The 24129-nt window shown below is 47.6% G+C and overlaps 1 protein-coding gene across 1 annotated transcript in view; it reads left to right on the top strand.

The window, feature by feature from the left end:
- The window catches only part of LOC124025626 (ubiquitin thioesterase ZRANB1-like), a gene marked incomplete at its 5' end in the record, with an annotated part of 35289 nt that extends 15357 nt beyond the window's left edge, over positions 1–19932 (top strand). Inside the window, 5 exon segments of the mRNA XM_046338970.1 lie at positions 1584–1782; positions 3701–3821; positions 4678–4807; positions 13651–13880; positions 19230–19932. Of these exon segments, the coding sequence (XP_046194926.1) occupies positions 1584–1782; positions 3701–3821; positions 4678–4807; positions 13651–13880; positions 19230–19448 (899 nt within the window).
- Between the last annotated feature and the right edge of the window lie 4197 nt (positions 19933–24129).

Below are 24129 nucleotides of genomic sequence, written 5' to 3'. Positions count from 1 at the left end.
TCACCACCCTCTCCTCTCACCAGCTAGCTAGTTACCTCACCTCCCTCTCCTCTCACCAGCTAGCTAGTTACCTCACCACCCTCTCCTCTCACCAGCTAGCTAGTTACCTCACCACCCTCTCCTCTCCTCAGCTAGCTAGTTACCTCACCTCCCTCTCCTCTCCTCAGCTAGCTAGTTACCTCACCGCCCTCTCCTCAGCTAGCTAGTTACCTCACCTCCCTCTCCTCTCCTCCGCTAGCTAGTTACCTCACCACCCTCTCCTCTCACCAGCTAGCTAGTTACCTCACCTCCCTCTCCTCTCCCCAGCTAGCTAGTTACCTCACCTCCCTCTCCTCTCCCCAGCTAGCTAGTTACCTCACCTCCCTCTCCTCTCCCCAGCTAGCTAGTTACCTCACCTCCCTCTCCTCTCCCCAGCTAGCTAGTTACCTCACCTCCCTCTCCTCTCCCCAGCTAGCTAGTTACCTCACCGCCCTCTCCTCTCCTCAGCTAGCTAGTTACCTCACCTCCCTCTCCTCTCCCCAGCTAGCTAGTTACCTCACCTCCCTCTCCTCTCCCCAGCTAGCTAGTTACCTCACCTCCCTCTCCCCAGCTAGCTAGTTACCTCACCTCCCTCTCCGCAGCTAGCTAGTTACCTCACCTCCCTCTCCCCAGCTAGCTAGTTACCTCACCGCCCTCTCCTCAGCTAGCTAGTTACCTCACCTTACCCCAATGATTCTCCCAGGTGTGTGTCGGTCTCGGAGGTGTCTTGTAACCTATTTCAGCTAGTAGTGTAATTGGGTTACATGGGAGAAATAGGATGCTCCAGTTGGTTGTTGCAGGGCCAAGGGGAGACGAGGGAAGAATTAAGTAATTGAGTTGCTGTGTCCTCTCTATTCCTCCCTCTCTAAATGGCTAACAATGTATGTGTCCTCTCTGTGTCTGTGTGTGTCCTTTCTGTGTGTGTGTGTGTGTGTGTGTCTGTGTGTGTCCTTTCTCTGTGTGTGTGTGTCTGTGTGTGTCTGTGTGTGTCCTTTCTGTGTGTGTGTGTGTGTGTGTGTGTGTGTGTGTGTGTGTGTGTGTGTGTGTGTGTGTGTGTGTGTGTGTGTGTGTGTGTGTGTGTGTGTGTGTGTGTGTGTGTGTGTGTGTGTGTGTGTCTCTCTCTCTCTCTCTCTCTCTCTCTCTCTCTCTCTCTCTCTCTCTCTCTCTCTCTCTCTCTCTCTCTCTCTCTCTCTCTCTCTCTCTCTCTCTCTCTCTCTCTCTCTGTGTGTGTGTCCTTTCTCTCTGTGTGTGTGTGTGTCCTTTCTCTGTGTGTGTGTGTCTGTGTGTGTCTTTTCTCTCTCTCTCTCTTTGTGTGTGTGTGTGTCCTTTCTCTCTGTCTATGTGTGTGTGTGTGTCCTTTCTCTGTGTGTGTGTGTGTCCTTTCTCCCTGTGTGTGTGTATGTGTGTCCTTTCTCTCTGTCTGTGTGTGTGTCCTTTCTCTTTGTGTGTGTGTGTGTGTCCTTTCTCCCTGTGTGTGTGTGTGTGTCCTTTCTCTCTGTCTGTGTGTGTGTCCTTTCTGTCTGTCTGTGTGTGTGTCCTTTCTGTCTGTGTGTGTGTCTCCACAGAGCTAGAGGAGGAGTCTCCCATCATCAACTGGTCCTTGGAGCTGGGTACCAGGCTGGACAGCAGACTGTATGCCCTGTGGAACCGTACCCAGGGAGACTGCCTGTTAGACTCAGTACTGCAGGCTACCTGGGGGATATACGACAAGGACTCTGTCCTCCGCAAGACCCTCCACGACAGCCTGCATGACTGCTCTCACTGGTAAGAAGCACAAGGATATGGGACACACACACACACACACACACACACACACACACACACACACACACACACACACACACACACACACACACACACACACACACACACACACACACACACACACACACACACACACACACACACTGTCCCCTGCAAAGATTTACAGGACAGACTGCACGACTGCTCTCCCTGTTGAGAATTACACACACTGTGGCCATCTCTGGTCCCCCTATCCACACACTGTGGCTGGGCTCTGGCCCCCTATCCACACACTGTGGCTGGGCTCTGGCCCCCCTATCCACACACTGAGTCTGGGCTCTGCCCCCCCTATCCACACACTGTGGCCATCTCTGGTCCCCCTATCCACACACTGTGGCTGGGCTCTGGCCCCCTATCCACACACTGTGGCTGGGCTCTGCCCCCCTATCTACACACTGTGGCTGGGCTCTGGCCCCTATCTACACACTGTGGCTGGGCTCTGGCCCCCCTATCCACACACTGAGTCTGGGCTCTGCCCCCCTATCCACACACTGTGGCTGGGCTCTGGCCCCCTATCTACACACTGTGGCTGGGCTCTGGCCCCCTATCTACACACTGTGGCTGGGCTCTGGCCCCTATCTACACACTGTGGCTGGGCTCTGGCCCCCTATCTACACACTGTGGCTGGGCTCTGGCCCCCTATCTACACACTGTGGCTGGGCTCTGGCCCCCTATCTACACACTGTGGCTGGGCTCTGGCCCCCTATCTACACACTGTGGCTGGGCTCTGGTCCCCCTATCTACACACTGTGGCTGGGCTCTGGCCCCCTATCTACACACTGTGGCTGGGCTCTGGCCCCCTATCCACACACTGTGGCTGGGCTCTGCCCCCCCTATCTACACACTGTGGCTGGGCTCTGGCCCCCTATCTACACACTGTGGCTGGGCTCTGGCCCCCTATCCACACACTGTGGCTGGGCTCTGCCCCCCTATCTACACACTGTGGCTGGGCTCTGGCCCCCTATCTACACACTGTGGCCATCTCTGGCCCCCCTATCCACACACTGTGGCTGGGCTCTGGCCCCCCTATCCACACACTGTGGCCAATACAATATACCTTTATTGTTCATATGTTACAGTGACCCCCCCTCAATATTGCGATTCGATGTTCCAAACATACGGCTCGCTACATGTCTACTCCAGAGAGACAGGGAGCAGGATAACACGAGTTCTGATCAGTCAGGGAAATGAAAGAGCTGAAAACACGTTGGCTCACTATTCTAAAAGAAGATGGAAAACAAGCTACAGATGGAAACACGTCTGGAATTTAGCTGGTTCATTGGGTTGTATTGGATCCCTGGTAGGTAGTTACATTGGGTTGTATTGGATCCCTGGTAGGTAGTTACATTGGGTTGTATTGAATCCCTGGTAGGTAGTTACATTGGGTTGTATTGGATCCCTGGTAGGCTGTTACATTGGGTTGTATTGGATCCCTGGTAGGCTGTTACATTGGGTTGTATTGGATCCCTGGTAGGTAGTTACATTGGGTTGTATTGGATCCCTGGTAGACTGTTACATTGGGTTGTATTGGATCCCTGGTAGGTAGTTACATTGGGTTGTATTGGATCCCTGGTAGGCAAAGCTATTGAGATGTTTGTTCTGTGTTCTTGGTTCTATACACGGTGGGAGTCGTGGTATTGAGGTGTTTGTTCTGTGTTCCAGGTTCTACACACGGTGGGAGTCGTGGTATTGAGGTGTTTGTTCTGTGTTCCAGGTTCTACACGCGGTGGAAGGAGTGGTAGTGAGATGTTTGTTCTGTGTTCCAGGTTCTACACACGGTGGAAGGAGTGGTAGTGAGATGTTTGTTCTGTGTTCCAGGTTCTACACACGGTGGAAGGAGTGGGAGTCCTGGTAGTGAGATGTTTGTTCTGTGTTCCAGGTTCTACACACGGTGGAAGGAGTGGGAGTCGTGGTATTCTCAGAGCTTTGGTCTCCACTTCTCCCTCCGAGAAGAACAGTGGCAGGAGGACTGGGCCTTCATACTCTCTCTGGCCAGCCAGGTAACTAACTAACTAACTGACTGACTGACTGACTGACTGACTGACTGACTGACTGACTGACTGACTGACTGACTGACTGACTGACTGACAGACAGACAGACAGACTGACAGACAGACAGACAGACAGACAGACAGACAGACAGACAGACAGACAGACAGACAGACAGACAGACAGACAGACAGACAGACAGACAGACAGACAGACAGACAGACAGACAGACAGACAGACAGACAGACAGACAGACAGACAGACAGACAGACAGACAGACAGACAGACTTTCTATCCCCTGTGTTATAAAATGTAATATTATTATTGGAGGTACTTTGTTTATCTGATCAGAGGTCTACAATATGCAGCTGTCACTATCATGACCAAATCATGTGAAAGCACCTCAAATGGATTGAAATGCTAATGGCAGTCCAGTGACTTGAATGGGATTTGTGTCCCCAATGCTAAAAACATTAGCATGTGTAAAAAGTGCCATGGAAACTAAAGCGGAGCACGGATTGCTGTCGTACCTTGTCCATGGACTGCTGACAGGATGAGGAAACCAGTGTAATTTGGGTAGACTATCCCTTTAAGCCTTCCATTGTGAGGAGACTGTAGTACTGTAGTACATTGAATATCTCCTAATCGTCAGTCTCATGCCTGTCTGCCTGTTTGCCTGTCTGTCTGTCTGCCTGTTTTCCTGTCTGTCTGTCTGTCTGTCTGTCTGTCTGTCTGTCTGTCTGTCTGTCTGTCTGTCTGTCTGTCTGTCTGTCTGTCTGTCTGTCTGTCTGTCTGTCTGTCTGTCTGTCTGTCTGTCTGTCTGTCTGTCTGTCTGTCTGTCTGTCTGTCTGTCTGTCTTCCCCACAGCCTGGTGCCAGCCTGGAACAGACTCACATCTTTGTTCTAGCCCACATTCTTCGTCGACCAATCATCGTGTACGGAGTGAAGTATTACAAGAGTTTCCGTGGAGAGACATTAGGCTACACTCGTTTCCAAGGTGAGTGGAGAGACGTTAGGCTACACTCGTTTCCAAGGCTACGCTCGTTTCCAAGGTGAGTGGAGAGACGTTAGGCTACACTCGTTTCCAAGGTGAGTGGAGAGACGTTAAGCTACACTCGTTTCCAAGGTGAGTGGAGAGACGTTAGGCTACACTCGTTTCCAAGGCTACACTCGTTTCCAAGGCTACACTCGTTTCCAAGGCTACACTCGTTTCCAAGGTGAGTAGAGACGTTAGGCTACACTCGTTTCCAAGGTGAGTGGAGAGACGTTAGTGGAGAGACGTTAGGCTACACTCGTTTCCATGGTGAGTGGAGAGACGTTAGGCTACACTCGTTTCCAAGGCTACACTCGTTTCCAAGGTGAGTGGAGAGACGTTAGGCTACACTCGTTTCCAAGGTGAGTGGAGAGACGTTAGGCTACACTCGTTTCCAAGGTGAGTGGAGAGACGTTAGGCTACACTCGTTTCCAAGGCTACACTCGTTTCCAAGGTGAGTGGAGAGACGTTAGGCTACACTCGTTTCCAAGGTGAGTGGAGAGGCGTTAAGCTACACTCGTTTCCAAGGTGAGTGGAGAGACGTTAGTGGAGAGATCGTTAGGCTACACTCGTTTCCAAGGCTACACTCGTTTCCAAGGTGAGTGGAGAGACGTTAGGCTACACTCGTTTCCAAGGTGAGTGGAGAGACGTTAAGCTACACTCGTTTCCAAGGTGAGTGGAGAGACGTTAGGCTACACTCGTTTCCAAGGCTACGCTCGTTTCCAAGGCTACACTCGTTTCCAAGGTGAGTAGAGAGACGTTAGGCTACACTCGTTTCCAAGGTGAGTGGAGAGATGTTAGGCTACACTCGTTTCAAGGTGAGTGGAGAGACGTTAAGCTACACTCGTTTCCAAGGTGAGTGGAGAGACGTTAAGCTACACTCGTTTCCAAGGCTACACTCGTTTCCAAGGTGAGTGGAGAGACGTTAGGCTACACTCGTTTCCAAGGTGAGTGGAGAGACGTTAAGCTACACTCGTTTCCAAGGCTACGCTCGTTTCCAAGGTGAGTGGAGAGACGTTAAGCTACACTCGTTTCCAAGGTGAGTGGAGAGATGTTAGGCTACACTCGTTTCCAAGGTGAGTGGAGAGACGTTAGGCTACACTCGTTTCCAAGGCTACACTCGTTTCCAAGGTGAGTGGAGAGACGTTAAGCTACACTCGTTTCCAAGGCTACACTCGTTTCCAAGGTGAGTAGAGACGTTAGGCTACACTCGTTTCCAAGGTGAGTGGAGAGATGTTAGGCTACACTCGTTTCCAAGGCTACACTCGTTTCCATGGTGAGTGGAGAGACGTTAAGCTACACTCGTTTCCAAGGCTACACTCGTTTCCCAGGTGAGTGGAGAGACGTTAGGCTACACTCGTTTCCATGGTGAGTGGAGAGACGTTAGGCTACACTCGTTTCCATGGTGAGTGGAGAAACGTTAGGCTACACTCGTTTCCATGGTGAGTGGAGAAACGATAGGCTACACTCGTTTCCAAGGCTACACTCGTTTCCATGGTGAGTGGAGAGACGTTAGGCTACACTTGTTTCCATGGTGAGTAGAGAGACGTTAGGCTACACTCGTTTCCAAGGTGAGTGGAGAGACGTTAGGCTACACTCGTTTCCAAGGTGAGTAGAGCGGCAGAATTATTATCTTGGGAGTCTATTGTGATAATAAGCAGGTTTAACGAGGACCCAAACACTTCAGTCTTTCAAACATAATGGGCAGCTAGGTAACGGGTTCCAGCTATAACTCACATCTATATAAGTAGACCAGTCAGTCTGACCTCAGACCTGTAGAGAGTTCTAGCTATAACTCACATCTATATAAGTAGACCAGTCAGTCTGACCCCAGACCTGTAGAGAGTTCTAGCTATAACTCACATCTATATAAGTAGACCAGTCAGTCTGACCCCAGACCTGTAGAGAGAGAGAGAGATAGAGACTAATGGGCAGCTAGGTAACGGGTTCTAGCTATAACTCACATCTATATAAGTAGACCAGTCAGTCTGACCTCAGACCTGTAGAGAGAGAGAGAGATAGAGACTAATGGGCAGCTAGGTAACGGGTTCTAGCTATAACTCACATCTATATAAGTAGACCAGTCAGTCTGACCTCAGACCTGTAGAGAGTTCTAGCTATAACTCACATTTATATAAGTAGACCAGTCAGTCTGACCCCAGACCTGTAGAGAGAGAGAGAAAGACACACACGTCATGTCATTATAGAGTGGGTGGCAGGATTTTACCAACCTTGACCCTGCATGTGAAATAGTGTGTTGTTATTAGACCAGAGGAAGCTGTAGATAGAGACTGTGTGTGTTTTATTAGACCAGAGGAAGCTGTAGATAGAGACTGTGTGTTGTAATTAGACCAGAGGAAGCTGTAGATAGAGACTGTGTGTTATCAGACCAGAGGAAGCTGTAGATAGAGACTGTGTTATTAGACCAGGTGAAGCTGTAGATAGAGACTGTGTGTTATTAGACCAGAGGAAGCTGTAGATAGAGACTGTGTGTGTTGTTATTAGACCAGAGGAAGCTGTAGATAGAGACTGTGTGTTATTAGACCAGAGGAAGCTGTAGATAGAGACTATGTGTTATTAGACCAGAGGAAGCTGTAGATAGAGACTGTGTGTTATCAGACCAGAGGAAGCTGTAGATAGAGACTGTGTGTGTTGTTATTAGACCAGAGGAAGCTGTAGATAGAGACTGTGTGTGTTGTTATTAGACCAGAGGAAGCTGTAGATAGAGACTGTGTGTGCTGTTATCAGACCAGAGGAAGCTGTAGATAGAGACTGTGTGTTATTAGACCAGAGGAAGCTGTAGATAGAGACTGTGTTGTTATTAGACCAGAAGAAGCTGTAGATAGAGACTGCGTGTTATTAGACCAGAGGAAGCTGTAGATAGAGACTGTGTGTTATCAGACCAGAGGAAGCTGTAGATAGAGACTGTGTGTTATCAGACCAGAGGAAGCTGTAGATAGAGACTGTGTGCTGTTATTAGACCAGAGGAAGCTGTAGATAGAGACTGTGTGTGTTGTTATTAGACCAGAGGAAGCTGTAGATAGAGACTGAGTGTTATTAGACCAGAGGAAGCTGTAGATAGAGACTGTGTGTGTTGTTATTAGACCAGAGGAAGCTGTAGATAGAGACTGTGTGTGTTGTTATTAGACCAGAGGAAGCTGTAGATAGAGACTGTGTGTGTTGTTATTAGACCAGGTGAAGCTGTAGATAGAGACTGTGTGTGTTGTTATTAGACCAGAGGAAGCTGTAGATAGAGACTGTGTTATTAGACCAGGTGAAGCTGTAGATAGAGACTGTGTTATTAGACCAGAGGAAGCTGTAGATAGAGACTGTGTGTGTTGTTATTAGACCAGAGGAAGCTGTAGATAGAGACTGTGTGTTATTAGACCAGGGGAAGCTGTAGATAGAGACTGTGTGTTATCAGACCAGAGGAAGCTGTAGATAGAGACTGTGTGTGTTGTTATTAGACCAGAGGAAGCTGTAGATAGAGACTGTGTGTGTTGTTATTAGACCAGAGGAAGCTGTAGATAGAGACTGTGTGTTATCAGACCAGAGGAAGCTGTAGATAGAGACTGTGTGTGTTGTTATTAGAACAGAGGAAGCTGTAGATAGAGACTGTGTGTTATTAGACCAGGGGAAGCTGTAGATAGAGACTGTGTGTTATTAGACCAGGGGAAGCTGTAGATAGAGACTGTGTGTTATTAGACCAGGGGAAGCTGTAGATAGAGACTGTGTGTTATCAGACCAGAGGAAGCTGTAGATAGAGACTGTGTGCTGTTATTAGACCAGAGGAAGCTGTAGATAGAGACTGTGTGTGTTGTTATTAGACCAGAGGAAGCTGTAGATAGAGACTGTGTGTGCTGTTATCAGACCAGAGGAAGCTGTAGATAGAGACTGTGTGTTATTAGACCAGAGGAAGCTGTAGATAGAGACTGTGTGTTATCAGACCAGAGGAAGCTGTAGATAGAGACTGTGTGTTATCAGACCAGAGGAAGCTGTAGATAGAGACTGTGTGCTGTTATTAGACCAGAGGAAGCTGTAGATAGAGACTGTGTGTTATCAGACCAGAGGAAGCTGTAGATAGAGACTGTGTGTGTTGTTATTAGACCAGAGGAAGCTGTAGATAGAGACTGTGTGTGTATGCGTCTCTGTCTCTGTCTAAACTGAGCCTACATATGAAACCTTATAGGAACCACATATTAGCCCATAGCAGAGTTGTATATGGGTTGTGGGCGCGAGGGGCCCAGGAGCGGGGTTGCCATGCATGGTTGCTGGGTAACATTAAAACAACATGGCACTCCATGTAAATCCATTTCCTTTCATGTTCAAAATAGACTACAGTTAATAGAAGGGCCCTAGCAACCAATGCAGCAACACTAGATCATGAAAGGACCACTCAAGGCCCTCGTTGGGGGAATAAGTGTTTTCATTTGCTATTATTTTGGGATCAAATGTAATACGGTATGTAGACTTTACCGTGAAATGCTTACCTACGAGCCCTTTCCCAACAGTGCAGTTAAAAAGTACAAAAATTAGCAAATTGATAAAAAGACATTTGTAACGCAATAAAATAACAACGAGGCGATGTACAGTCTATATACAAGGAGTAACAGTTCCCGAGGCAAGGTACGGAGGTACGAGGTAGTAGTGAGTCGGGGTACTGAGGTACGAGGTAGTAGTGAGTCGGGAACGAGGTAGTAGTGAGTCGGGAACGAGGTAGTAGTGAGTCGGGGTACTGGAGAACGAGGTAGTAGTGAGTCGGGGTACTGGGGTACGAGGTAGTAGTGAGTCGGGGAACGAGGTAGTAGTGAGTCGGGGAACGAGGTAGTAGTGAGTCGGGGTACTGGGGAACGAGGTAGTAGTGAGTCGGGGTACTGGGGTACGAGGTAGTAGTGAATTGGGGTACTGGGGTACGAGGTAGTAGTGAGTTGGGGTACGAGGTAGTAGTGAGTCGGTGTACTGGGGTACGAGGTAGTAGTGAGTCGGGGTCCTGGGGAACGAGGTAGTAGTGAGTTGGGGTACGAGGTAGTAGTGAGTCGGTGTACTGGGGTACGAGGTAGTAGTGAGTCGGGGTCCTGGGGAACGAGGTAGTTGTGAGTCGGCGTAGTGGGGTACAAGGTAGTAGTGAGTCGGGGTACGAGGTAGTAGTGAGTCGGGGTACGAGGTAGTAGTGAGTCGGGGTACGAGGTAGTAGTGAGTCGGGGTACGAGGTAGTAGTGAGTCGGGGTCCTGGGGTACGAGGTAGTAGTGAGTCGGGGTACTGGGGTACGAGGTAGTAGTGAGTCAGGGTCCTGGGGAACGAGGTAGTAGTGAGTCGGGGTACTGGGGTACGAGGTAGTAGAGAGTCAGGGTCCTGGGGAACGAGGTAGTAGTGAGTCAGGGTCCTGGGGAATGAGGTAGTAGTGAGTCGGGGTACTGGGGTACGAGGTACTAGTGAGTCAAGGTACTGGGGTATGAGGTAGTAGTGAGTCAAGGTACTGGGGTACGAGGTAGTAGTGAGTCAAGGTACTGGGGTACGAGGTAGTAGTGAGTCGGTGTACTGGGGAACGAGGTAGTAGTGAGTCAGGGTACTGGGGAACGAGGTAGTAATGAGTCGGGGTACTGGGAACGAGGTAGTAGTGAGTCGGGGTACTGGGGAACGAGGTAGTAGTGAGTCGGGGTACTGGGGAACGAGGTAGTAGTGAGTCGGGGTACGAGGTAGTAGTGAGTCGGGGTACGAGGTAGGAGTGAGTCAGGGTACTGGGGTACGAGGTAGTAGTGAGTCGGGGTACGAGGTAGTAGTGAGTCGGGGTACGAGGTAGTAGTGAGTCGGGGTACGAGAGAGTAGTGAGTCGGGGTACGAGGTAGTAGTGAGTCGGGGTCCTGGGGTACGAGGTAGTAGTGAGTCGGGGTACTGGGGTACGAGGTAGTAGTGAGTCAGGGTCCTGGGGAACGAGGTAGTAGTGAGTCGGGGTACTGGGGTACGAGGTAGTAGAGAGTCAGGGTCCTGGGGAACGAGGTAGTAGTGAGTCAGGGTCCTGGGGAATGAGGTAGTAGTGAGTCGGGGTCCTGGGGTACGAGGTAGTAGTGAGTCGGGGTACTGGGGTACGAGGTAGTAGTGAGTCAGGGTCCTGGGGAACGAGGTAGTAGTGAGTCGGGGTACTGGGGTACGAGGTAGTAGAGAGTCAGGGTCCTGGGGAACGAGGTAGTAGTGAGTCAGGGTCCTGGGGAATGAGGTAGTAGTGAGTCGGGGTACTGGGGTACGAGGTACTAGTGAGTCAAGGTACTGGGGTATGAGGTAGTAGTGAGTCAAGGTACTGGGGTACGAGGTAGTAGTGAGTCAAGGTACTGGGGTACGAGGTAGTAGTGAGTCGGTGTACTGGGGAACGAGGTAGTAGTGAGTCAGGGTACTGGGGAACGAGGTAGTAATGAGTCGGGGTACTGGGGAACGAGGTAGTAGTGAGTCGGGGTACTGGGGAACGAGGTAGTAGTGAGTCGGGGTACTGGGGAACGAGGTAGTAGTGAGTCGGGGTACGAGGTAGTAGTGAGTCGGGGTACGAGGTAGGAGTGAGTCAGGGTACTGGGGTACGAGGTAGTAGTGAGTCGGGGTACTGGGGTACGAGGTAGTAGTGAGTCGGGGTACTGGGGTACGAGGTAGTAGTGAGTCGGGGTGCTGGAGTACGAGGTAGTAGTGAGTTGGGGTACTGGGGTACGAGGTAGTAGTGAGTTGGGGTACTGGGGAACGAGGTAGTAGTGAGTCGGGGTACTGGAGAACGAGGTAGTAGTGAGTCGGGGTACTGGGGTACGAGGTAGTAGTGAGTCGGGGTACTGGGGTACGAGGTAGTAGTGAGTCGGGGTGCTGGAGTACGAGGTAGTAGTGAGTTGGGGTACTGGGGTACGAGGTAGTAGTGAGTTGGGGTACTGGGGAACGAGGTAGTAGTGAGTAAGGGTCCTGGGGAACGAGGTAGTAGTGCGTCGGGTACTGGGGTCCGAGGTAGTAGTGATTCGGGGTATGAGGTAGTAGTGAGTCGGGGTACGAGGTAGTAGTGAGTCGGGGTATGAGGTAGTATTGAGTCAGGGTCCTGGAGTATTAGACCAGAGGAAGCTGTATCATGAGGTGTGTGTGTGTGTCTCTGTCTCTGTCTAAACTGAGCCTACATATGAAACCTTATAGGAACAACATATTAGCCCATAGCAGAGATGTATGTGGGTTGTGGGCGCGAGGGGCCCAGGAGTGGGGTTGCCATGCATGGTCGCTGGGTAACATTAAAACAACATGGCTCTCCATGTAAATCCATTTCCTTTCATGTTCAAAATAGACTACAGTTAATAGAAGGGCCCTAGCAGTGAGTCGGTATACTGGGGTACGAGGTAGTAGTGAGTCGAGGTACTGGTGTACGAGGTAGTAGTGAGTCGGGGTACTGGGGTACGAGGTAGTAGTGAGTCGAGGTACTGGGGTACGAGGTAGTAGTGAGTCGGGGTACTGGGGTACGAGGTAGTAGTGAGTCGGGGTACTGGGGTACGAGGTAGTAGTGAGTCGGGGTACTGGGGTACGAGGTAGTAGTGAGTCGGGGTACTGGGGTACGGGGTAGTAGTGAGTAAGGGTCCTGGGGAACGAGGTAGTAGTGAGTCGGGTACTGGGGTCCGAGGTAGTAGTGATTCGGGGTACTGGGGTACGAGGTAGTAGTGAGTCGGTGTACTGGGGAACGAGGTAGTAGTGAGTCGGTGTACTGGAGTACGAGGTAGTATTGAGTCGGGGTACTAGGGTACGAGGTAGTAGTGAGTCGGGGTACTGGGGTACGAGGTAGTAGTTAGTCAGGGTACTGGGGTACGAGGTAGCAGTGAGTCGGCGTAGTGGGGTACGAGGTAGTAGTGAGTCAGGGTCCTGGGGTACGAGGTAGCAGTGAGTCGGCGTAGTGGGGTATGAGGTAGTAGTGAGTCGGGGTACGAGGTAGTAGTGAGTCGGTGTACTGGGGTACGAGGTAGTAGTGAGTTGGGGTACTGGGGTACGAGGTAGTAGTGAGTTGGGGTACTGGGGTATGAGGTAGTAGTGAGTTGGGGTACTGGGGTACGAGGTAGTAGTGAGTCGGGGTACTGGGGTACGAGGTAGTAGTGAGTCGGGGTACTGGGGAACGAGGTAGTAGTGAGTTGGGGTACGGGGTAGTAGTGAGTCGGTGTACTGGGGTACAAGGTAGTAGTGAGTCAGGGTCCTGGGGAACGAGGTAGTAGTGAGTCGGGGTACTGGGGAACGAGGTAGTAGTGAGTCGGGGTAGTGGGGTACGAGGTAGTAGCGAGTCGGCGTAGTGGGGTACGAGGTAGTAGTGAGTCGGGGTACTGGGGTACGAGGTAGTAGTGAGTCGGCGTAGTGGGGTATGAGGTAGTAGTGAGTCGGGGTACTGGGGTACGAGGCGTAGTGGGGTATGAGGTAGTAGTGAGTCGGGGTACGAGGTAGTAGTGAGTCGGTGTACTGGGGTATGAGGTAGTAGTGAGTCGGGGTACTGGGGTACGAGGTAGTAGTGAGTAGGGGTACTGGGGTACGAGGTAGTAGTGAGTCGGGGTACTGGGGTACGAGGTAGTAGTGAGTCGGGGTACTGGGGTACGAGGGAGTAGTGAGTCGGCGTACTGGGGTACGAGGTAGTTGGGAGATTTATTGAGGTAATATGTACGTGTAGGTTTGGTTTGGTTATTTTTAGTACTATGTACATAGTAGGAGAGAAAGGCATAAAGTCCGGGTAGCCATTTGATTAACTGATAGAGACACTGACCTGTCTCTCTACCTGTACAGGTGTGTACCTGTCTGAGACTGACCTGTGTCTCTACCTGTACAGGTGTGTACTTGCCCCTGTTGTGGGAGCAGAGCTTCTGTTGGAAAAGTCCCATCGCCCTGGGTTACACACGCGGACACTTCTCTGCCCTGGTCGCCATGGAGAACGACGGCTACGACAATCGCGGCGCGGGCGCCAACCTTAACACTGACGATGACGTCACCGTAACCTTCCTGCCGCTGGTGGACAGCGAGAGAAAACTGCTGCATGTACATTTCCTGTCTGCACAAGAGGTAACATTAACTCTTAGCCTACATTGTCCACCCCCCCCCCCAGAGGAAATCTAATTACATAATATTAAAATCCATCTGTTTAAACTAGAGAGATGTTGTTTTTTTGGTGTCTCAACCCGCCGATATCGACCTTCCGCATCTACAGTGAAAAGTGGGACAGTAAAGTGACAGTTATAAATGTATGTGGGTATAACTGACAGTTATTAATGTATGTGGGTATAACTGACAGTTATTAATGTATGTGGGTATAACTGACAGTAAAGTGCCAGTTATTAATGTATGTGGGTATAACTGACAGTTATAAATGTATGTGGGTATAACTGACAGTAAAGAGACAGTTATTAATGTATGTGGGTATAACTGACAGTAAAGAGACAGTTATTAATGTATGTGGGTATAACTGACAGTTATTAATGTATGTGGGTATAACTGACAGTAAAGTGACAGTTATTAATGTATGTGGGTATAACTGACAGTTATTAATGTATGTGGGTATAACTGACAGTAAAGTGACAGTTATTAATGTATGTGGGTATAACTGACAGTAAAGTGACAGTTATTAATGTATGTGGGTATAACTGATAGTTATTAATGTATGTGGGTATAACTGACAGTTATTAATCTATGTGGGTATAACTGACAGTAAAGTGACAGTTATTAATGTATGTGGGTATAACTGACAGTAAAGTGACAGTTATTAATGTATGTTGGTATAAGTGACAGTTATTAATGTATGTGGGTATAACTGACAGTTATTAATGTATGTGGGTATAACTGACAGTTATTAATGTATGTGGGTATAACTGACAGTAAAGTGACAGTTATTAATGTATGTGGGTATAACTGACAGTAAAGAGACAGTTATTAATGTCTGTGGGTATAACTGACAGTAAAGAGACAGTTATTAATGTATGTGGGTATCACTGACAGTTATTAATGTATGTGGGTATAACTGACAGTTATTAATGTATGTGGGTATAACTGACAGTAAAGTGACAGTTATTAATGTATGTGGGTATAACTGACAGTAAAGTGACAGTTATTAATGTATGTGGGTATAACTGACAGTAAAGTGACAGTTATTAATGTATGTGGGTATAACTGATAGTAAAGTGACAGTTATTAATGTATGTTGGTATAACTGACAGTTATTAATGTATGTGGGTATAACTGACAGTTATTAATCTATGTGGGTATAACTGACAGTAAAGTGACAGTTATTAATGTATGTGGGTATAACTGACAGTAAAGAGACAGTTATTAATGTATGTGGGTATAACTGACAGTTATTAATGTATGTGGGTATAACTGACAGTAAAGTGACAGTTATTAATGTATGTGGGTATAACTGACAGTAAAGTGACAGTTATTAATGTATGTGGGTATAACTGATAGTAAAGTGACAGTTATTAATGTATGTTGGTATAACTGACAGTTATTAATGTATGTGGGTATAACTGACAGTTATTAATCTATGTGGGTATAACTGACAGTAAAGTGACAGTTATTAATGTATGTGGGTATAACTGACAGTAAAGTGACAGTTATTAATGTATGTTGGTATAAGTGACAGTTATTAATGTATGTGGGTATAACTGACAGTTATTAATGTATGTGGGTATAACTGACAGTTATTAATGTATGTGGGTATAACTGACAGTTATTAATGTATGTGGGTATAACTGACAGTAAAGTGACAGTTATTAATGTATGTGGGTATAACTGACAGTAAAGAGACAGTTATTAATGTATGTGGGTATAACTGACAGTAAAGAGACAGTTATTAATGTATGTGGGTATAACTGACAGTTATTAATGTATGTGGGTATAACTGACAGTTATTAATGTCTGTGGGTATAACTGACAGTAAAGAGACAGTTATTAATGTATGTGGGTATAACTGACAGTTATTAATGTATGTGGGTATAACTGACAGTTATTCATGTCTGTGGGTATAACTGACAGTAAAGAGACAGTTATTAATGTATGTGGGTATAACTGACAGTTATTCATGTCTGTGGGTATATCTGACAGTAAAGTGACAGTTATTAATGTATGTGGGTATAACTGACAGTTATTCATGTCTGTGGGTATAACTGACAGTAAAGTGACAGTTATTAATGTATGTGGGTATAACTGACGGTGGCTACCGATAGTGGATGATATTTAACACGATATAAATTATACTAAAATACAGTGAAATTTCCGGACATATAATGAGAACATTCTAGAAATCTAAAACATTAGGAACACCTGATCTTTCCATGACAGCCTGACCAGGTGGATCCAGGTGAAAGATATGATCCCTTATTGATGTCACTTGTTAAATCCACTTCAAACAGTGTAGATGAAGGGGAGCAGACATGTAGATGAAGGGGAGGAGACATGTAGATGAAGGGGAGGAGACATGTAGATGAAGGGGAGGAGACATGTAGATGAAGGGGAGGAGACATGTAGATGAAGGGCAGGAGACATGTAGATGAAGGGCAGGAGACATGTAGATGAAGGGGAGGAGGCATGTAGATGAAGGGGAGGAGACATGTAGATGAAGGGGAGGAGATATGTAGATGAAGGGGAGGAGACAGGTGGTTAAATAAGGATTGTTAGACCTTGAGACATGAATTGTGTATGTGTGACATTCAGAGGGTTATATATATGTAAGGGCCTTTTGAACAGGCTATGGTAGTAGGTACCAGGTATACTGGTTTGTGTCAAGAACTGCAACGCTGCTGGGTTTTTCACGCTCAACCGTTTCCTGTGTGTATCAAGAACGGTCCACCACCCAAAGGACATCCAGACAACCTGACACAACTGTTGGGGAAGCATTAGAGTCAACATGGGCCAGGATCCCTGTGGAACGCTTTCAACACCTTGTAGAATCAATGCCCTGATGAATTGAGGCTGTTCTGAGGGGCAAAAGGAGGGAGGGGGGGGTGCAACTCAATATTAGGAAGGTGTTCAATGTTTTGTACACTCAGTGTGTATTTAAAACAATTGTCGTTTTTATTTACAATCCCTTTATCCAAACGGTTTACTCATTCACCTAGCTCTTATCAAATAGCTCTCATCACCTAGATTTGATCAAATAGCTCTTATCACCTAGCTCTTATCATATAGCCTCCTCCCCGCCTTCATTAATACAGTGTCTTTGTAGACACGCCTCCTCCTCCTTCATTAATACAGTGTCTCCATCAATTAATACAGTGTCTTCATCGACACGCCTCCTCCTCCACCTTCATTAATACAGTGTCTTTGTAGACACGCCTCCTCCTTCATTAATACAGTGTCTCCATCGACACGCCTCCTCCTTCATTAATACAGTGTCTCCATCGACACGCCTCCTCCTCCCTCCTTCATTAATACAGTGTCTTTGTAGACACGCCTCCTCCTCCTTCATTAATACAGTGTCTCCATCGACACGCCTCCTCCTCCTTCATTAATACAGTGTCTTTGTAGACACGCCTCCTCCTCCTTCATTAATACGGTGTCTCTGTAGACACGCCTCCTCCTCCTTCATTAATACAGTGTCTCCATCGACACGCCTCCTCCTCCTTCATTAATACAGTGTCTTTGTAGACACGCCTCCTCCTCGTTCATTAATACGGTGTCTCTGTAGACACGCCTCCTCCTCGTTCATTAATACAGTGTCTCCATCGACACGCCTCCTCCTCCCTCCTTCATTAATACGGTGTCTCTGTAGACACGCCTCCTCCTCCCTCCTTCATGAATACAGTGTCTCTGTAGACACGCCTCCTCCCACCTTCATTAATACAGTGCCTCCATTGACACGCCTCCTCCTCCTTCATTAATACAGTGTCTCCATCGACACGCCTCCTCCTCCACCTTCATTAATACAGTGTCTTTGTAGACACGCCCCCTCCTTCATTAATACAGTGTCTCCATCGACACGCCTCCTCCTCCCTCCTTCATTAATACGGTGTCTTTGTAGACACGCTTCCTCCTCGTTCATTAATACGGTGTCTCTGTAGACACGCCTCCTCCTCGTTCATTAATACAGTGTCTCCATCGACACGCCTCCTCCTCCCCACCTTCATTAATACGGTGTCTCTGTAGACACGCCTCCTCCTCCCCACCTTCATTAATACGATGTCTCTGTAGACACACCTCCTCCTCCTCCTCCTTCATTAATACGGTGTCTCTGTAGACACGCCTCCTCCCTCCTTCATTAATACGGTGTCTTTGTAGACACGCCTCCTCCTCCTTCATTAATACAGTGTCTCCATCGACACGCCTCCTCCTCCCTCCTTCATTAATACAGTGTCTCTGTAGACACGCCTCCTCCACCTTCATTAATACAGTGTCTCCATCGACACGCCTCCTCCTCCCTCCTTCATGAATACAGTGTCTCTGTAGACACGCCTCCTCCACCCACCTTCATTAATACGGTGTCTCTGTAGACGCGCCTCCTCCTCCCCACCTTCATTAATACGGTGTCTCTGTAGACGCGCCTCCTCCTACCTTCATTAATACGGTGTCTCTGTAGACAAGCCTCCTCCTCCTTCATTAATACAGTGTCTCCATCGACACGCCTCCTCCTCCACCTTCATTAATACAGTGTCTCTGTAGACACGCCTCCTCCTCACCTTCATTAATACGGTGTCTCTGTAGACGCGCCTCCTCCTACCTTCATTAATACGGTGTCTCTGTAGACAAGCCTCCTCCTCCTTCATTAATACAGTGTCTCCATCGACACGCCTCCTCCTCCACCTTCATTAATACAGTGTCTCTGTAGACACGCCTCCTCCTCACCTTCATTAATACGGTGTCTCTGTAGACACGCCTCCTCCACCTTCATTAATACGGTGTCTCTGTAGACACGCCTCCTCCTCACCTTCATTAATACGGTGTCTCTGTAGACACGCCTCCTCCTCCCCACCTTCATTAATACAGTGTCTCTGTAGACACGCCTCCTCCCCACCTTCATTAATACGGTGTCTCTGTAGACACGCCTCCTCCTCCCCACCTTCATTAATACGGTGTCTCTGTAGACTCGCCTCCTCCAACTTCATTAATACGATGTCTCTGTAGACATGCCTCCTCCTCCTCCACCTTCATTAATACAGTGTCTCTGTAGACACGCCTCCTCCCTGTCTTCTCTTGAGAGCCATGTCTGCCTACGGCGGCCTTTCTCAATAGCAAGGCTATGCTCACTAAGTCTGTACATAGTCAAAGCTTTCCTTAAGTTTGGGTCAGTCACAGTGGTCAGGTATACTGCCACTGTGTACTCTCTGTGTAGGGCCAAATAGCATTCTAGTTTGCTTAGTATTTTGTTGTTAATTCTTTCCAATGTGTGTCTCTCTCCCTCTCTCTCTCTCTCTCTCTGTCTAGATGGGTAACGAGGAGCAGCAGGAGAAGTTGTTGAGGGAGTGGCTGGACTGCTGTGTAACGGAGGGAGGCATGTTGGCCGCAATGCAAAAGTCGTCCCGTCGACGCAACCACCCACTGGTCACACAAATGGTGGAGAACTGGCTGGATGGATACCGACAGATCTGTCCCTGCGCCTCTCTCTCCGACGGGGAGGAGGAGGAGGAGGAGGAAGATGAGTGAAGGATGGGAAGGACACAGTGACACAGACACAGGAGAGGGCGTCACTGGATGGGGACTCGAGACCACTAGCATCCTTCATACGGTACCATACGCCTCCTCACCTCAGAGAGAGAGGATCCACGGTCTTCTGCGCTGCCATCTGAGGCTGTATCCCAAAGCACATAGGGTTCTGGTCAAAAAAAAGTAGTGCGCACTACATAGGGGAATAGGTTGGCATTTGGGATGCAGGCGGAGCGATCGATGGTCTCTCACTCTGCCGTCTCAGAAGCACTGAAGAGAGGAGACCTGCTCTGGTCCTGAAAGAACTCTTGGAACACATTCTAGAATCTCCTCAACAAAACCATGGCAACAACAATGGGTGCGTTCGTAAATTCACTCTGGAGTGCGTTGTCAGTTCGTAAATTCACTCTGGAGGGCGTTGTCAGTTCGTAAATTCACTCCGGAGTGCGTTGTCAGTTCGTAAATTCAGAGCGCACACTGGAACGCTCTGGCCGAGGAGTAGGGTTGATCTGAACGTCCTGACCTCACAACGGCAATCAAGCCCACAAGCTAACTGGCTAAAGTGGGTTAGCTTGCTAGCTACTTCCAGACACATAATGAGAGAACACCTCACTCTGAACATTTTACTCTCCTTAGCAGAGCTGGTTAGGCTGTTTGCATGTTATCCAGAGCGTTGGTGACTGTAACTGTGCTGCCGGCAACAATTGAATTACGTTTTTCTTTTTGCAGAGGTTTACTGACACGGGTGTGTTGCGCGTTTATAAATGAATCAGTTATTCTCTCACACTGACGACATTCTGTTCTGAAATGGGAGTCGACAGCCAGAGTGACTTTACGAACGCACCCAAGGACAAACAACCACCACCAAGTAGCCACCCATATTATTTCCAATAAAGAACTATAGTTTGTGAAATGTTAATCGTCTTTAAAATATTGAGTGTTTTTTTTTTCCTTCCCATTTTTCCCCAGTGTAATTATTGATCCATCATTGATAATAATGCATGAGTTGTATAAATGATGTACTAGGAAACAAAGTGATTACCAGCATCGAAGTGGAACACAGGAATCCTCCATTGACTGTCACTACTATGGACATCTACCTACGAAACCCACGTGACTTAATACACATGTTTCTCTACTCTGTTTTCCCCGCTGCCTGTTTTGTTATTGAGAATATTTGCCGTTTTCAATCCACCCGAGAGAAGTAAACCCTTGTCACGAACCTCGCCGAGGATGGTGCCTCTTCCTGTTCGGGCGGCGCTCGGCGGTCGTCGTCGCCGGCCTATTAGCTGCCATCGATTCCCTTTCCGTTTGTTTTGGGTAATTGGGTACACCTGTTGTTGTATTAGGGTTTGTTTGTAGGGTATTTAAGGGCACTAGGCCCGCTGGGTATTTGTGCGGGCTTGTTTGTGTTACTCTGTGTTTGATGGTGTGAGTTATTCCTGTATTTATTCTCCGGACTATTTTGTCCTGTTGTTTGGACTGGCATCTTATATGACGCCCGGTGTGTTGGCGTGACTGTTTTGTTGCGCTGGGGAATACATTTGAAAGAAAGACTGAACCCTGCTCTCTGCGCCTGATTCCACCCACCACTCCTAGTTGATCGTAACAGAAGCCCGCACCAATACCCAGCAGGCCTAGTGCCCTTAAATACCCTACAAACAAACCCTAATACAAAACAGGTGTACCCAATTACCCAATAACTCAAAACGAAGAGGCACCATCTTCGGCGAGGTTTGTGACAGCCCTATATTTAGGAAGCCGTAGTTATATTTAAAGAAACATAAAAGACGCCGCTCTCATGAAATTAAACTGTTCTATTTAGAAGATTTGTAAATGCGAACAGAATTTAGCTTAAAGCTAAAGCAGAGCTATTAAAGAGAACTGAATTTAGCTTAAAGCTAAAGCAGAGCTATTAAAGAGAACTGAATTTAGCTTAAAGCTAAAGCAGAGTTATTAAAGAGAACTGAATTTAGCTTAAAGCTAAAGCAGAGTTATTAAAGAGAACAGAATTTAGCTTAAAGCTAAAGCAGAGTTATTAAAGAGACTTCTCATCCCACAAATGTGTATACAAGGTTCACCAGGAAGAGCATCTGTTTTTCTGGATCCTTTATCCCTTCTGCAAAAAGCCTTTAAAAAGTTGGATGGTTAAAACTGTGTTTAGGAGAGCGAGGGAGAGCGGGAGCGAGGGAGAGAGAGCGAGGGAGGCACAGGGAGAGCGAGGGAGAGGGGGAGTGAGGGAGAGAGAGGCACAGGGAGAGCGAGGGAGAGAGCGAGGGAGAGAGCGAGGGAGAGGGTAGCGAGGGAGAGAGAGGCACAGGGAGAGAGAGGGGCACAGGGAGAGCGAGGGAGAGCGAGAGAGGGGCACAGGAAGAGCGAGAGAGAGAGAGGCACAGGAAGAGCGAGAAAGAGAGGGGCACAGGGAGAGCGCGAGAGAGAGGGGGGTGCAGGGAGAGAGAGAGAGAGAGGGGCACAGGGAGAGAGAGAGAGAGGGGCACAGGGAGAGCGAGAGAGAGAGGGGCACAGGGAGAGAGAGAGAGAGGGGCACAGGGAGAGAGAGAGAGAGAGGGGCACAGGGAGAGAGAGAGAGAGAGAGAGAGAGAGAGAGAGGCACAGGGAGAGTGAGAGAAGTTGGATGGTAAAAATAATTATTTGTTTAGAAGAGAGAGGCAGCGAGAGGGCTGGGGGGGGCAGAGAGAGGGCGGGGGAGGGGGGGCAGAGAGAGGGTGAGGGAGGGGGGGCAGAGAGAGGGAGTTTGATACTTTATTCTGCTCGTGGTTTTTCCTGTGTTTTTGTTTGATTATTTCCATCCTTTCTGTGAGGAGAAAACCTGTACGAGTTGGGGGCCATTTGTTAGTGTGAAGTCATTGGAGAAAACCTGTACGAGTTGGGGGCCATTTGTTAGTGTGAAGTCATTGATGTTTCAGCGTTGGATCGATATCATGGTGGGAGAAGAGATGGGCCTTAAATAACTCAGCTGATTTTCTAAAAAAAGGAGTCCATTAAAGGGACAGTTCACCCAAATTACAAAATCACACAATTGATTTGCTTTACCCTGTAAGCAGTCTAATGGAAAAAGGTATGACGGCAATCCATGATTCGGTTTTATTTCCTGACACGTTGTTAGCATTTTTTGGGCACAAATCCCATTCACGTTATTAGCATTTTTTGGGCACAAATCCCATTCACGTTATTAGCATTTTTTGGGCACAAATCCCATTCACGTTATTAGCATTTTTTGGGCACAAATCCCATTCACGTTATTAGCATTTTTTGGGCACAAATCCCATTCACATTATTAGCATTTTTTTGGCACAAATCCCATTCACGTTAGCATTTTCCGACATCGTGTCCGAATCATCTGAAAGTATCTCAAATGGATTGTGAAGCTCAACAAAGTCACTTTACAGCAAAGATGTTATATTGACAAGATAATTGAGTGGGACCATTCTAGCCAATGAGAGGGCAGAGACGTGTGTAAACAACAGGCACAACTCCCATATAAAGGTTTTTTTTTCACAGTTGCCACGGCGTCCATTTCTAACAGTGCATTTGTAACAATGCTGACTAGACCGATGCAGATGCTCGTTGGCAGTTTGGAAATAGAGCCAAGTAGCCAAACAGAAGCTCATTGATGTGCGCGAGTAGTTTAGATGACGTGCTGCAAGTCCCGCCACTCCCATCTACTCATTGGTTTTTAGGAGCATATATACCCATGATTGAAAGATGAACTGAAGTCCAGTTGGTGGTGGTAATGCACCTTAAAGTTGGTTACCAACCGCCATATAAAGTCCACAGAAGAAGAAGATAATGATTACTATAAACCAACCCTTTTATCTCTGGATTAATTGTCCGAGTAGAGAACACACGATGTAGTGTGACTCAAAATGGGTCAAAATTCTAGAAAGATCCAGAAAAATAGGACCTTGTGCATTTCAGGTAAAATAACAACCCAATGTTTATATCCCAGGACAAATTAGCTAGCAACAGTGAGCTAGCTAGCCAAATGTCCATTACTGTGTAGGTTGGTTGGTTCAGAGTTTGTGTTGGTATTTCAACCTACGAGTCCAGATTTGCGTATGGTGTGGATGTACCAAATCAACATGCGGCCGATGGCTCTAGTCTGCATATAAACCTCACGTAGGAAATTAGCAGTTCACTTTTTTGCTGACAATCCGACACTTATTGAGAGATTTCGGGGCGAAGTAAACCCTCTCGTTTTGCCTCTTCTCTTCTGCTAGATGATTGGTACATACCGTAATGCTAACATCGGTACCATGACTCGAATGAGATGTGTGCCACAAATGCTAAAACGTTAGCATTGGGAAACAGTGCCAGGTCAATGAAACGGAGGAACTTATTGAAGAAAGATCCAGTGTAAATATATTATAAAAAATAAAGCGAACTGGATGGAATATGAACATAGAAATGCTACCAAAAATAAGTTACTGAAACTAAAATGATGTAATTACCAAACGATATTTTGAACGAGGAAGTAAAGTACTTTAAGAATATGTTTTCGTTTCAGTTTCATACATCTCCACTGACCGAAGCTAATTGTATGGATTTTTTTTACTATTAATAACGTGAAATTAACATCTGTACAGAAAGGCCAAATTACAGAGGAACTTCTTGATGCGATTAAAACCTTTAATTCTGGGAAAACTCCAGGGCTGGATGA

This window comes from Oncorhynchus gorbuscha, unplaced genomic scaffold (genome assembly GCF_021184085.1).
Source record: "Oncorhynchus gorbuscha isolate QuinsamMale2020 ecotype Even-year unplaced genomic scaffold, OgorEven_v1.0 Un_scaffold_2311, whole genome shotgun sequence".
NCBI lineage: Eukaryota > Metazoa > Chordata > Actinopteri > Salmoniformes > Salmonidae > Oncorhynchus > Oncorhynchus gorbuscha.
This window is presented reverse-complemented; position numbering and strand designations above follow the sequence as displayed.